Below are 14121 nucleotides of genomic sequence, written 5' to 3'. Positions count from 1 at the left end.
CTTATTCTGAGTGTGCCTTCTGTTTCATTTTGGAATACTAACTAAAATAGAGATGTCAACTCAGATTTCAGGAAGCTTACATTTTAGCTGAATCTTCCAAGGCCCTTCAGGAGAGCATGAGATTAGCATGCTGCTCTCCTAACTTCTGAGAGATGATTTAAGTAGCCCCATACAGCCCACAGGACAGCTTCAACTAACCCAGCAAATCAGAAGGTATGTAGACTTTGGTAGGTATAGCATATTTTTAAAATTTGCGACTAACATTTAAAAATTGGTAAAATTTATATAAAAGATTTGGATCTATGAGGGTATTTGGCTGTGTCTAGGAGTAGACTTGGAGCTGTTTATACAGCTTTTCTACAGTCTCCACCATTTTGCCTTGCCTTACTCCCAGCCTATTGGTCTGAGTAGGTACTGAGTTTGCAAACCTTGTCTTAATGTGTTTTCTCTTCTAGAGATGTTTGTATGTGAGAGGAATCAAAAATTTCAAATAATAAAAATAATATTTTAATGGCAGAAATTAGGTATCTGTAGTTATGGAAGAGCTGCAAAGGGGTGTTTTGTTTTGTTTCTTAGCCAGGAAAAGAGAGCAGCAGGTCTTTGGATAGCCTTGAAATTACAGGATTTGAAGGCTCCTACTCTGGGCAGCAGTCCTCACGGACTGTGGCTTTTCAGCACTCATTCCAGGGCTATTCTATTGTGTTGATTGTGCATCCTTAAAAGTCTTTTTTTCCTGTTATCAGCATTTCCCAGCTCTTCACTTCAGCTTAAACATACAGCTGCTTGGTATCATGGTCATCTTCCCATTGAACATGCCTGTCATTACTACTGATAATGAAAGAGAGAGTAAAACACAACAGAAAAAGTCTTAACCTGGAATATCCGGTAACCACACCTGTTTTGGTTTAATAATATTACTGAATCATAAATGTCTTAACTCTAAAAGAACACAATGATCAAAAAAGAGCCTTGTTCCAGCTCCAACATCTGCTGGAGGCATTTTCTTGGATTTTTCCCCCATTATATGGATTGAGGAATGGGGATATAATATATATTTACACAAATGCAATTCATGTCTTTAAAAAAATTATGGCCCTCAAACATATGTTAATAGCTGAGAACCAGTGTAAGTTATAAAATAACAGCATGGCTTACATGATAGCATTGCAATCATCCAATGTAATCCATAAAATTTTCCATATTATTGGAGATTGCTTTCCTGGGACCTTACCATATGCAGCCAGGCAGATCATTCTATCATCACAGGCCCCCATGCAGAGCAAATTGATTACAATACCATTATTCGGAAAGTGTATAATTAATTTAAAATATCTTTTTAAATAATGGATACAAGCAATATTTAGTGGCCCAGATGGACCCGTCTTTACATATTTTGATAGTTTAATTTTTCTACAACTATTGCCTTTAACTTATGCTATCTTTAGCAATGAAATGGCTTCACCTCATACATGGAAACTAACATGAAACAGGAATTTTTTTCTTTAATATGAATATTTAGAAGAAGATGGACTGCAAAAAGCAACTTATGAGTACATGAATAGTTAATAATCAAAGGGAAAGATCTCTGTAAAATTTCTAACAATTTGAAACAAGAAGATAGGTCCTTTTCAAGAAGTTAGTGCTAAGATTTTGTCTGCTTACAAATAAAGGTGCAGCTCTATTTGACAGGCTTTACAATCATAAAGGAAGATGTCTACCTACCAAGTACAATGTTCACTATCTGGATAATGAGTACCCTAGAAGCCCAATCCCCAGCAGTATGCAATATACACATACATGTAACAAACATGTATGTGTACCCCATGAATCTAAAATTAAATTAAATTAAATTAATTTTTAAAATAAAGTTTTTTTCCACTTTGCTTATTATTATTTCCTGTGGTTTATCTCAAATATTTGTGGGGATATTAGCAATACCTTCTGAAATATACTCTTCTTGTTTTAAGTCCAGATAGTACAATTTAGGTGATGGATCATAGCAGTGACACATACAAATTTTGCTCAATAATGGGATTATATGTATTTGTCTTTACATTTTGCAACAGAACATTTGTTCCCTAATTGGATTGCCTTTTGTACACCAACGTGTTCTTAGAACCTAAAAGACACAGACTAGATTTTTAACAATTACTAAATAAAGAAGTAGATTAATGAATGAATTTCAGATATTATAAAATATATGGACTAGAAGTATCACTATCTCACCTATAATATGTAATATAATTTTTAAAATAAAAACTTTCAACAAAATATAACATCATTATTTTAAAATAAAACCCAATTCTCATTATATGTTCCAGCCACCTTTTGTTATTTTCTCTAGAAGGGAAGAGGTAATAGAGTAGTAATAGAGTTTTTTAACAGAGAAAAATCCTAATCTGTTTTGTACAGAGTTTCCTCACCTTCTCCCAGATCCTTAACATTTTCCTGGTGTTGGATCAAGTTTGGACTAAGAGTAGGAAATGCCTGATAAAAAGCTACAGTCTTAGCCCTCCTGAAGCTGGGTCTCCACTTTCATTCTATACTTCCTGTCTTATTGGTTATGATGGCCCATGTCAACTTCCATAACAAGTTTGACCAAAATGTTATTGCAAAAGTTCACATTTGAGTGAGCTGGGGACAGAATCAAAAGTAGAGAGTAGCATAAATCACATCTGCCTTTGTGTATGTCACTGTGACTGTAAATATGACCATATTGTTTAAGACAATAGAATGTGAATATTTCAGAGGGAAGATACTTTAGACATTATCTAGTTCAACTCTCTTAATTTACAAATGAAGTAAGTGAAGCTTTACAAAGCTGAATAAACAAGTGTAAATTCACGCAACAAATTAGTAGCCGCAGAGTATAATCCAGATCCCAGATCTTCTGTTTCCAAGTTCACATGTCTTGAAAGTCTCTTGTATAAAGTTACTACATTACAAAATTGCAGATGATTCCAATTGAAAACTTTGTTTATTATTTTTTAAATGTCAAACTCAGTCAAAGATTAAATGTAAACTGTTATTAGTATAAAAAGTAGACAAAGGCCGGGCTCAGTGGCTCACGCCTGTAATCCCAGCACTTTGGGAGGCTAAAGTGGGTGGATCATTTGAGGTCAGGGGTTCGAGACCAGCTTGACCAACATGGAGAAACCCTGTCTCTACTAAAAATACAAAATTAGCCAGGCATGGTGGCGCATGCCTGTAATCCCAGCTACTCTGGAGGCTGAGGCAGGAGAATCACTTGAACTCTGGAGGTGGAGGTTGCGGTGAGCCAAGATTGCGCCATTGCACTCCAGCCTGGGCAACAAGAGCAAAACTCCATCTCAAAAAAAAACAAAAGTAGGCAAATTAATCAACCTTAGGAAACATAGTGTCAATGAACAGGCAAAGTTCTTCACTAGATTATTAGATTAGATTAGCAATCCTTCACTAGATTATTAAATGCATTTTGCAATATTTTTGTCTTAGGTTTACAATAAATAAATTTGAAGCAAAAAAGTTTTATAAAGCCCTTTGAGCTTTAGAAAGTAAACCAAGAAAAGCAAAGAAATTATGTTATAACTTATAAAACATATTTGAAAAGTGAGGGAGGAAGTAAAGCAAACAATAATACAGGAAGTTCAGGTCAGTAAAAGTGGTAAACTAACATAAAATATAGTGTTGATTAAAGATTGTAAAGGATTGTTTAAAAGTGCTGGTTAGTGGATGGCTGGGTTCAGTGTTTTAGCCTGTCATTGAATGCCAAATTTGGGTTAACATCTCAATGAATAAAAGGAATTGAATGATCGTTTTGTGACAAATTTGCCGATGTTGTAAGATAAAAAAAATTTTTTAATTTCTATGAATTTAAAGACAAATCTTTAAAAAGAAATTTATTTCTTCTGAAAATCACGATGCCTATATTTTTATAGTAACTTATGTTTAAGCCATATCAAGGTCTTTTTTTGTCCATTTGTTTTTTGTTTTGGGGGGGGTTTTGACATTTATTTTAGGTTTGGAAGTACATGTGAAGATTTGTTACATAGATAAACATATGTCATAGGGGTTTGTTGTACAGATTATTTCATCACCCAGGTATTAAGCCAAGTACCCAATAGTTTTCTTTTCTACTCCTCTCCCTTCTCCCACCCTCCCTACTCAAGCAGACCCCAGTGTCTGTTGTTTCTTTCTTTGTGTTCATAAGTTCTTATCATTTAACTCCCACATATAGGTGAGAACACGCGGTATTTGGGTTTCTGTTCCTGCATTAGTTTGCTAAGGATAATATCCTACAGCTCCATCCATGTTCCTGCAAAAGACATGATTTTGTTCTGTTTTATGGCTGCATAGTGTTCCATGGTATATATGTACCACATTTTCTTTATCCAATCTGTCATTGATGGGCATTTAGATTGATTCCATGTTTTTGCTATTGTGAATAGTGCTGCAATGAATGTTTGCATGCATGTATCTTTATGGTAGAAAGATTTATATTCCTCTGGGTACATACCCAGTAATGGCATTGCTGGGTCTAGTGGTAGTTCAGCTTTTAGCCCTATGTGGAATCATCGTAGTGCTTTCCACAATGGTTGAACTAATTTACACTCTCACCAACAGTGTATAAGTGTTCCCTTTTCTCCACAACCTCAAAAATAGCAATCTGTTATTTTTTAACTTTTTAATAATAGCCATTCTGATTGGTGTGAGATGTTATCTCATTGTGGTTTTCATTTGCATTTCTCTAATGATCAGTGATATTGAGCTTTTTTTCATATGCTTGTTGGCTGCATGGATATCTTCCTATGAGAAATGTCTATTCATTTATTTCAATGGGGCTGTTTGCTTTTCTCTTGTAAATTTGTTAATGTTCCTTATAGATGCTGGATATTAGACCTTTGTCAGATGAGTAGTTTGCAAATATTTTCTCCCATTCTATAGTTTGTCTGGTTACTCTGTTGAAAGTTTCTTTTGCTGTGCAGATGCTGTTAAGTTTAATTAGATCTCACTTGTCAATTTTTGCTTTTTTGTGATTGCTTTTAGTGTGTTTGTCATGAAATATTTGCCCATTGCTGTGTCCAGGATGGTATTGTCTAGGTTGTCTGCCAGGGTTTTTATAGTTTTGGGTTTTACATTTAAGGCTTTAATCCATCTGAAGTTGATTTTTGTGTATGGTATGAGGAAGGGGCCCATTCTTCACTCTTCTGCATATGGCTAAACAGTTATCCCAGCACCATTTACTGAGTAGGGAGTCTTTTCCCCATTGCTTGTTTTTGTCAGTTTTATCAAAGATCAGATGGTCGTGGATGTGTGACCTTATTTCTGGGCTCTCTATTCTGTTCTATTGATCTATGTGCCTGTTTTTGTACCAGTACCACGCTGTTTCGGTTACTGTAGCTTTGCAGTATAGTTTGAAGTCAGGTAACACGCATATCAAACTCTTGATCAGTTTTAATTACAATAAACTTTGGTTTAATATGTCTGTGCCACTGATAATGCCATTCAATTTAGACATCTGTCTCAGATGTAAGTACCTAATCCCATTCCTAAAGATGAAATCAGTAATACAAAGTGACCCTTGGTTTGCAGTTACTTAAGTTAGAGGTAAATATTTTAAGTTTTTTCACAGGAAATCTCCCAAACTGTTTTGCTAATTAACAAAAAATAAATCCTTCAGCAAGTGACCCAAATGCAGATGATAAACTCAGTTTAGTTTGCTCTGGAAATAATTATGCATTCAGTTTGGTATTAATTCATTTTAATCAATTCTTGAACCTGAAAACCAAAACATTTTCCCTTTGAGATTTCAAAATTCCTCAGTAGTTGTTACCCTACAGCTCTTCAAGACAATTTGCGAAATATGCAGGAAAATGCACCAAATGTGAAATTAGCTATTATATTAAGAATGATGCACCAGTGGAACTCAAAATGACACTGACAAACACAGTGTCTTTTGGGATATCTATTTCAGTGAGTCTCTTTGCAGATGCAACAGAGATTTCTGGTGACCAAATGTCTACCTAGTTCACAAATCTAGACTCATTTCCATTCAACATAGAGCTATATTTTAGTAGGTTCCAATGAAACCAAGAAGAGAGTCATCTCCATCTGCCTTTGAGGGAAGGAAACATTCTAACAAGAGAATGCTGCTTTCTCACACTGAGCATCCTAAGTCATCTCCCCGCTGAACTACTTCTCAGTATCTTCAAGGATTCCATCAAAACCTTGCCATACATTTCATTTTTTATTAGTATGATATGATCATATAAAGCATATAAATGCCGAATTTAGGGCATGGAGTGAATTTTCATTTTAAGATTAAAAAGTACTTTTCAGAGTTAAATTAAATCTAAATCATGTTTTAATTCCAAATATAATGAATTATATTTTGATATCTAAAATTTCATGGTGACTGCAAATTCAGAAATTTGCAACATACTAAATTTAAGCTTTGAAAAGTTTTAATTTTATTCAGAAATTTGGAAGTTTTCTGATTTGGCTGCTGCTAAATATTATTCTCTCTACTCATGACTTCTTAATATAACTATTCCACTGAGCATCTATTAAAAACATCGTGCTCAGTAAACAGATTATGTTACATAGTAAAAACCACATTTTAACAGTATAGTAGATATTTAATAGTGATTTATAGGATGGATGATACTGCAAGATCTCCTGGCAAAACCTTACTCATTTGATAATAGAGCAGAAATGAATTAAGGCTCAGTGTCTTGTATTTAACACACACATTCTAATTTTGGTTGCTTTTCAAAAAATATATAGTAAAATAAACATGGCCAGCAGCGTGTTGCCAGTTATTGGTTGGTTGTAACTAACACAAATTAATAAATATAAATGATCTGTAGTTAAAATATTAACTTTTTTGCAAATATATGTATATGTGTGTGTGAGTGTGTGTGTGTATATATATATATATTTTTTTTTTTTTTTTTTTTTTTGAGATGAGTCTCGCTCTGTTGCCCAGGCTGGAGTGCAGTGGTGATCTTGGCTCACTGCAACTTCCACCTCCCAGGTTCAAGCGTGCCTCAGTCTCCCGAGTAGCTGGGATTACAGGCATATGCCACCATGCCCAACTAATTTTTGTACTTTTGTAGAGACGGGGTTTCACCATGTTGGTCAGGCTGGTCTCGAAATCCTGGCCTCAAGTGATCCGCCTGCCTCAGCCTTCCAAAGTGCTGGGATTACAGGTGTGCACCACAGTGCTCAGCCTGCAAATAGATATTTTTAAAGGTTATATGTCCATGTTTGGCTTAAGTCTAGCATACTATATATTAGTCATTTGTGTATATGCTATTAATTTTTCTTTCATTCTTATTATTGATATATATGTCAATGTACACTTATCTATAAATATCAATATATTTATGTCTATTCATTTGTCTATGTGTCTGTGAAACCATTTGAAGAAGCCTTTGATGTATAGTGGCCAAAGTAAATTTAATAAATTAATAATTCATTAAATTTAATATGCTTATTAAATTTAATTAAGAACACCTCTAAATTTCTATCATTTCATGGATAGATTTTATGAATGTAAACTAGAGGTAAGAATACGCTAAAATTATCATAATCTACCATTTTGAGATGATAGTTACTAAGGTGATAGTAAAATTATGCAGTTTATCAGATTGGAACACATGAGTTAACTGAAAGTAAAACACAAAAGATAATTAGCAGTTGAGGCACATACGATTTTTAGTATTTTAAAATAATAACTTGAAAGTTATTCTTTCTTTTGGCTTTTAATTTTTACTTCACTGAGACACTGATTTTATTCTAGGCCTTTCTTATCGACTGCTGACCTTTTCCTGTCATTTGATGTTAAAGATGATACAATGAATGCGTCATCAATGTAACATGGCCTGAAACAGATCAGTAATTGAATGTGATCATTAGAAATAGATCCAATTTTAAACTTAGCAGAGACTACAGAAGTCTTATTTATAAGCTTGTTTCATTACATTTCTTTTTTCTTAGTATATTTATGATCCATTTGCTAATACCCTATTAGGAATCAAATCACTGAAGATTTTAGCATTTTATTATCACCAAAACCTTTGTTTTAGTAAAACACAACAACATAGTCTTCTTGATTGTGAAAAGCTGTTGTCAGATCAAGTCGTTTTTATGCCTCAGATCTTAAGGCACACTAATTCTTGAGACCGTCTCTAAGGTCTTCTGTAAAAGGTGCTGTCTTATTGAGAAGGAAGAAATGGCCAAAGTGTCTGTATCTGAAGTTTTCTGTGTTATCTTAAATATCCCACATAGAGGATGGACGGGTAAATTAGACATATGAAACAAGACATATTTGGTATATTCAACCTATATTTATTATGAATTTTTCATGTAGTAATATGATGATATAATATGAAATAAGATGCTTATTAAGACTGAAGGAGAAATCAGTAGTAGGCTATGATTTGTTTCTTTATTTGATGGTATAACAGTTAGCATTATTATAAAATCTAGAGTTTTTTTTAGATGCTTCTACTTCTCACAGGGAAGCAACAATATTAATGTTCTTGTTTAGCTTAGTACGCTATATGTAATTTACATGTGATTTTCAGACTTGTAATTACAAAAAGAACAATCTACTACAAAAAAAAGTGCTAAGGAGTCTTTCATGCTCAGCATTCCAAAAGGCAAAACCCAGGAAATATTACCAATACATCATGAGCCTCTTTGGTTTTCTTCATTCAGAGTGATGAAGTCAATCATTTGATTGAATCGACACAACCGTCCTTCAACTGTATAATCTGCTTCAAGAAACTATGTTGCTTAATATAACAACATGCTAACATTGAAAACACTGAAAAATTAGCTTTTGTTTCCTTTTTTTATTTCATGTTTTTGGTTTGTGGGCCATACAATAGTATTCAATGTTCTCCAACATAAGATATTGATTTCTTCACAATTCCTTCCTTTCTCAAATTTAGCTGTACATTGAGATCATCTGGAAAACTTTAAAACCTACTGATATTTGAGCACTACCCCCAAGAAATTCTTATGTAATGTGGATGAAAACCTGGGCACTGGGTCTCATAATATCTCCCCCAGGTGATTATAATGAGCAGCAGACTTGGCATCCACTGGTGTATGTAAATTTGATATTCTCATGACTACTCATTGCTGGATTGACACCCAAGTTTTGCAACCTCCCATTTACTGAAGAGATGGACTCCATGTCTCCCTCTCTCTCTCATAGAATAGATACCTCTGTCAAAGCTTGAATGTGACTTAGAAAACAAAAAAGCAATTACCCTTACACATTTATTCTACAGTTTTTGCACCCTTTATACATGTTAAAGGCAACAACAATAACTTTTAGCAGTGTTTATTTTTGTTAAAAGAAACCGATTGAATTGAAGGTCAAAACACCTTCTGATTGCACAGATTAAACAAGAAAGTATTACGTATTTCAACTTTACAAAGCATCTTATTGATTTAAAAAGATCCATACTATGGATAAAGTTCACCATGAACATATATGTAATAAGGAGAGTAAAATAATCATTTTACATATCTACAACATGTATTTTCATATTTCAAGGTCAACCACAAGTCATATAGGAAAATATTTAGGTCCATGAAAAAGTTCCAAAACATTAAAAAATTAACATTTTGAAAAAAAATCACATGTGAAAGCTCATTAAATAATAACATTGACAAATAAATAGTTAATCAGCTTTACTTATTAGCCGCTGCCATGCATTTCTGGCATTCCATTCCAAGCGAGGGTCAGCATGCAGGGTATAATTTCATACTATGCAACTGTAAAGAGCTACAGGGCTTATTTTTGAAGTGAAATGTCACAAGGTCTTTCATTCTCTTTCAAAGGAAGATCACTCATGGCTGCTAAACTGTTCCCATGAAGAGTACCAAAAAAGCACCTTTCTGAAATGTTACTGCGAAAATTCATGACAACAATTTTTTTTTTAACCTTTCTGTTTTGAAGGGGTTTTGTTTAGGATATGGGATGGGCCAGTAGATGGAGGGTATCTGAGAAGCCCTTTTCTGTTTTAAAATATAATGATTCACTGATGTATATAGTATCAACAGTCTTTTAAGAACAATGAGGAATTGAAACTACAGGATACGTGGAATTTAAATGCAAATTGCATTCATGGATATACCTACATCTTGAAAAACTTGAAAAGGAAAAACTATTCCCAAAGAAGGTCCTGATACTTAAGACAGCTTGCTGGGTTTGATCAAAGCAGAAAGCATATACTTTCAAGTGAGAAAATAGCAATGGCAGGCTTGAGTTTTCCAGCAATCAAATCTGTAAAGCAGATGGTTACTAGTAAGTCTAGTTATGGGAGTCTGAGTTCTAACTCATGCTGTGCTTGCTGGATTTGCTGGCTCTTTTCCGCTCTCTGTGATGCTGGACGGGCTTGGCAGGTGACATGCTCTCAAAGTTGTGACTGGACTCGTTGTGCTGCCGGGTGTACCTCTTGCACTTGCAGGCAGTGACTACTGTGATTTTGTAGGTGCGTGTGCTGCCATCTTGGCACTGCAGCTGGATTCTCTGGGTACGGGTTTTGTCATTGACACACCGCCACTCCTGGGAGCTCCTCCTGCTCCAGTACTTTGTTCCATAGCCTCCTCCAATCCAGTTAGGGAGCACTGGCAGGGGCAAGCACTCACCAGCACACACCAGCTCCTTCAGAGGGCTGATGCTGGTGCACTGGCCGTCAGAGATGTATTTGGTGGAACGCAGTTCCCGGCAACCCACTTGAACCCGAGCTGCAGGAAACAAAAAAGAATGTGCATCAGAGACAAAAATGCAAATGAAGACCTTTTAAAAAGTGATCCGCAATGACAAAAATAATAGCCAAATGATAGAAAATTGCCAAATAGAAAGTGAGCACCTACTTTATTTTCACAATGAAAACAATCTGCCTGGATAGGATAGAGACACTTTCATGAAAATCATCAGTTTACATGGCTAAAACTTTTTTGGGAAAAAAAATGTAGGCCCGATTTTTTTTATATATATCATTAGCTGATTGCTCATTAGAGTGTTTGAAAATCCAATTTTCTTAGTCTCACTCTCCAATAAGGGGTTAGCAGCTCTTCCATTTACGTGTAAGTATTCATTATTCAATGAGTTAAAAGAGTATACTTTAATATTCTCTTTCTCAAGGGTCATATTGGTTAATGTCTGCAAGTGTTTTCAATTAGGCTTTTTAAAAATCTGTTGAAAAGAATGTGGTAGGGCCATTGAAATATTGTGTATAATGCATATGCTCTCAGTAATATTTTATTTCAATTTTAGACTTTCGCTGCAGAGACTCATACATGCATATGTGTACAACATCTGACATTTTGCATATCAAACTTAATAACTATGTTTTAAACATAAATTCCCAAACTATCTTTTAAAAAATACAAACAGTAAGATGTTTGAAATGCAAAATGCCACTACAACTCAAGATTCGAAGAATATAAAAGCCCCTAAATCAGGAACGTATGGTTGCCATAACAACTTGGCTACATTTCCATGAATTTTATGGCAGAAAAATGCCTAACATGTCTGATTTACAACTGCAAAAGGAACCACGGTGTTCATTTCCTGAATATTGGTCATGGCAAACTTTTTGTTTTAGTTATTTGGATTTGATAGGTATGTTCTCTAATTGGCTGTTTCTTGTTACATGCCTTATGTAATTAAAGCAAAAATTAATCTTTAAATATTTTAAGTTTTCCTTACCCTTGCTTTGTTATCTAAACTTGAGGAGAATTGCCTATAACAAGCTTGAAAAGAAATCAAGGCTTGCCAACCAGGAAAAAAAAAAAAAAAAGGATGTTTAAAAGTGCAGGCTGCTGACATTTTACAAATAGAAATGATAAGGGACACTGAAGTGGTTCTAGAAAGAGTACTGAAAGCTAAGTCAAAGTAGAACTGAATCAGGAGTTTCACTTCATCTCTGTATCCTAGTACTTCTGAGTTAAGAGATATAGCTTAAGGGGAACGTGACATTTGCGTAAAAACTTACTTATATACACATGCATGCATAGAAATCTAGAATTGTGGGATTAAAATGTAAAGCGTAAATTGTTTGGTTGGACAGTGTGCTCAGCGTGCCTGATTCTGCCTCCAGCTCACCTTCCTGCAGCTGCCTCAGGAATGCACCTGGAAATAGCCAGAAATAATTTTGACTTGTCAAGCTTTCTGTTCCTGTGTATATACAGATTTGGCATTTTTGCAGTGACAGTTCATTGACAACGAATACCCACCACATTGCTCAGTAATCTAATAATAATCAGATATGTCCTGTGTACTTAAAAACAACCATCTTCATGAAAGTTAAAACATCTTAGCTTTCTTAGACATTAACAGTCATATTTGCTTTGACTTTTCAAAGGTCAAAACTACTTTTCATAGTTGAATGGAGTGAAGAAGGAGAGGCAAAAGATTTGTGTAAGATTTCCTGTTCACTGTTTCTCTCTCTCTCTCTCTCTCTCTCTCTCTCTCTCTCTCTCTCAAAACCTGATTATTAGCATGTGGCCTCTTCTAAAGGAAAAGATGGAAATAAAAGTTAGGGGAAATTTGAATCCCCCTAACCAGTGGTCAATTAGTGTGTCAACTAAGCTGTTGTTTTAAATCTCTTAAGTTACAAAAAAGTCCCCAGTCTGTCACAGAAATATACAATTATCTAAATTTTGAATGGGACAACAAGGAATTAGTTTAGAAAAATATGATTCTCCAAAATTTTTAGTTTATCCCTCTTTTATATTGAGCTTCATCAAAACTTTTGACTATCTCACTAGGCATATTTTAGAAATCCAATGTAAACAAATTTTTTCTCCTGGAAGCTTCCTTTTTTCCTTTGTGATTCCCTATATGTATTTGTGGATGGTAACTAATAATACATGTTAGCTACCTTTATACACTTTACCAAAATTGCATACGCCCTGAAATAAATTGACAAAACAACCAGAACTTGAGCTATCTAAAACAATACTTTTTAAAACTCTCATATTGCATGATTTTGACAGAACCATAGTTTAATTCCTGGAAATGTTTTGTTTGTGGATGTTTGATAAAACTTCAGTCTGTGCTTGCATTATTAAACCACTCTTTTAGTTAGGTTAACTTTAAAATCACTACATAGGGAAGAATGCCAGCCTACGCATGCGGCAGATTACTCCCAAATTGTTTCACAAAATATATATGGTTCAGGTTAGTTACCAATAAAACAATTCTACAGCAATGTGAGCTAATGCTACCAGAAAAGAAAAAAAACAAACAAACCTGTACAAGTAAAACACACTTACTGTTCCGATCCAGTCCAGTGTTACTGAAATGCCTGCCTCCATTTCTGGCTTGATTCATCGTGCTGTTGCTGCTGGGGTGTGCTGGAACAGGTTTAACCACATGTGAATAAAGGATTTCTGTGGCATCATTTTTAAAAGCCAAACAGCTTTTCATTAGGATGCATGCAAGGGGAAGGAGATAGAAATGAATGGCAGGAGGAAGCATGGTGAGTAGAGGATTTGCTTGGCTGAAGAGCTGGTTAATTCCTTTGCCTCTGCTTCTGCACTGTATCTGTGAAATTCCTCCTCAAGCTTCCCTTTATATATCCACAGAGGTTTGGCGTTCATTCAGGTGTAAAGTTGTGTAGAGCTTCAGAGTGAAAACACAGAGAAGGGGTGGGATCCCTACATGACCCTGCAAAAGAATTTTACCAATGGAAAAGAAGACTGCAGAAAAGGAGGAGCTTGGTATACAAATTGCCTGAAATTTCAGAGTTGGGCTTCATCACTTGTCTGTGAGCCGACGCAGGCAGGCACATTCTATATCAACGACAGACTCTCCTCTGCCATTTCCTTTCCTGAGTCTAGTTAACATTCGGGTTTAATTTAAACGAAAATACATCGCTGTTCATTTGAAGAGACTGGCTTTCCCACAGTTCTATACTTCCCTCAGATTTTAGAGTATTTGCGTCAGGAAGGGAGTTCTTCCCAGGTAACAGGAGGAATTCGTGTGAGTTTAAATATTGTAGGACTTGCATGAAGCACCTAGTTAGCGAAACATTGCTTTCTCTCAAGAAGCAAACCAGTATTTTTTTTTTTTCCACAGAACTAAAACCTGCCCCCTGGACATGCTTAAAT

The 14121-nt window shown here is 35.0% G+C and overlaps 1 protein-coding gene and 1 long non-coding RNA gene across 3 annotated transcripts in view; one reads left to right on the top strand and one right to left on the bottom strand.

Annotated features, from left to right (window-relative positions):
- Positions 1 to 14121, top strand: part of LOC119626258 (uncharacterized) — a 93245-nt gene that overhangs the window by 32194 nt on the left and 46930 nt on the right. The gene's annotated exons all lie outside the window — the stretch shown is intronic.
- On the bottom strand, positions 7530 to 14081 carry SOSTDC1 (sclerostin domain containing 1). The gene is made up of 2 exons (XM_007981988.3): positions 13285 to 14081; positions 7530 to 10749 (listed from the first exon to the last, which is right to left on the bottom strand). The coding sequence occupies exons 1-2, from the start codon at positions 13487 to 13489 to the stop codon at positions 10334 to 10336; spliced, it is 621 nt and encodes a 206-aa protein (XP_007980179.1). The 5' UTR covers positions 13490 to 14081; the 3' UTR covers positions 7530 to 10333.

Source organism: Chlorocebus sabaeus, chromosome 21, assembly GCF_047675955.1.
Source record: "Chlorocebus sabaeus isolate Y175 chromosome 21, mChlSab1.0.hap1, whole genome shotgun sequence".
Lineage (NCBI taxonomy): Eukaryota > Metazoa > Chordata > Mammalia > Primates > Cercopithecidae > Chlorocebus > Chlorocebus sabaeus.
This window is presented reverse-complemented; position numbering and strand designations above follow the sequence as displayed.

Coding starts and splice junctions, on each gene's coding strand:
- SOSTDC1 (XM_007981988.3), bottom strand. CDS start 13,489: ATGCTTCCTCCTGCCATTCATTTCTATCTCCTTCCCCTTGCATGCATC. Junction 10,750..13,284: donor CACTGGACTGGATCGGAACA/GTAAGTGTGTTT, acceptor TGTTTCCTGCAG/CTCGGGTTCAAGTGGGTTGC.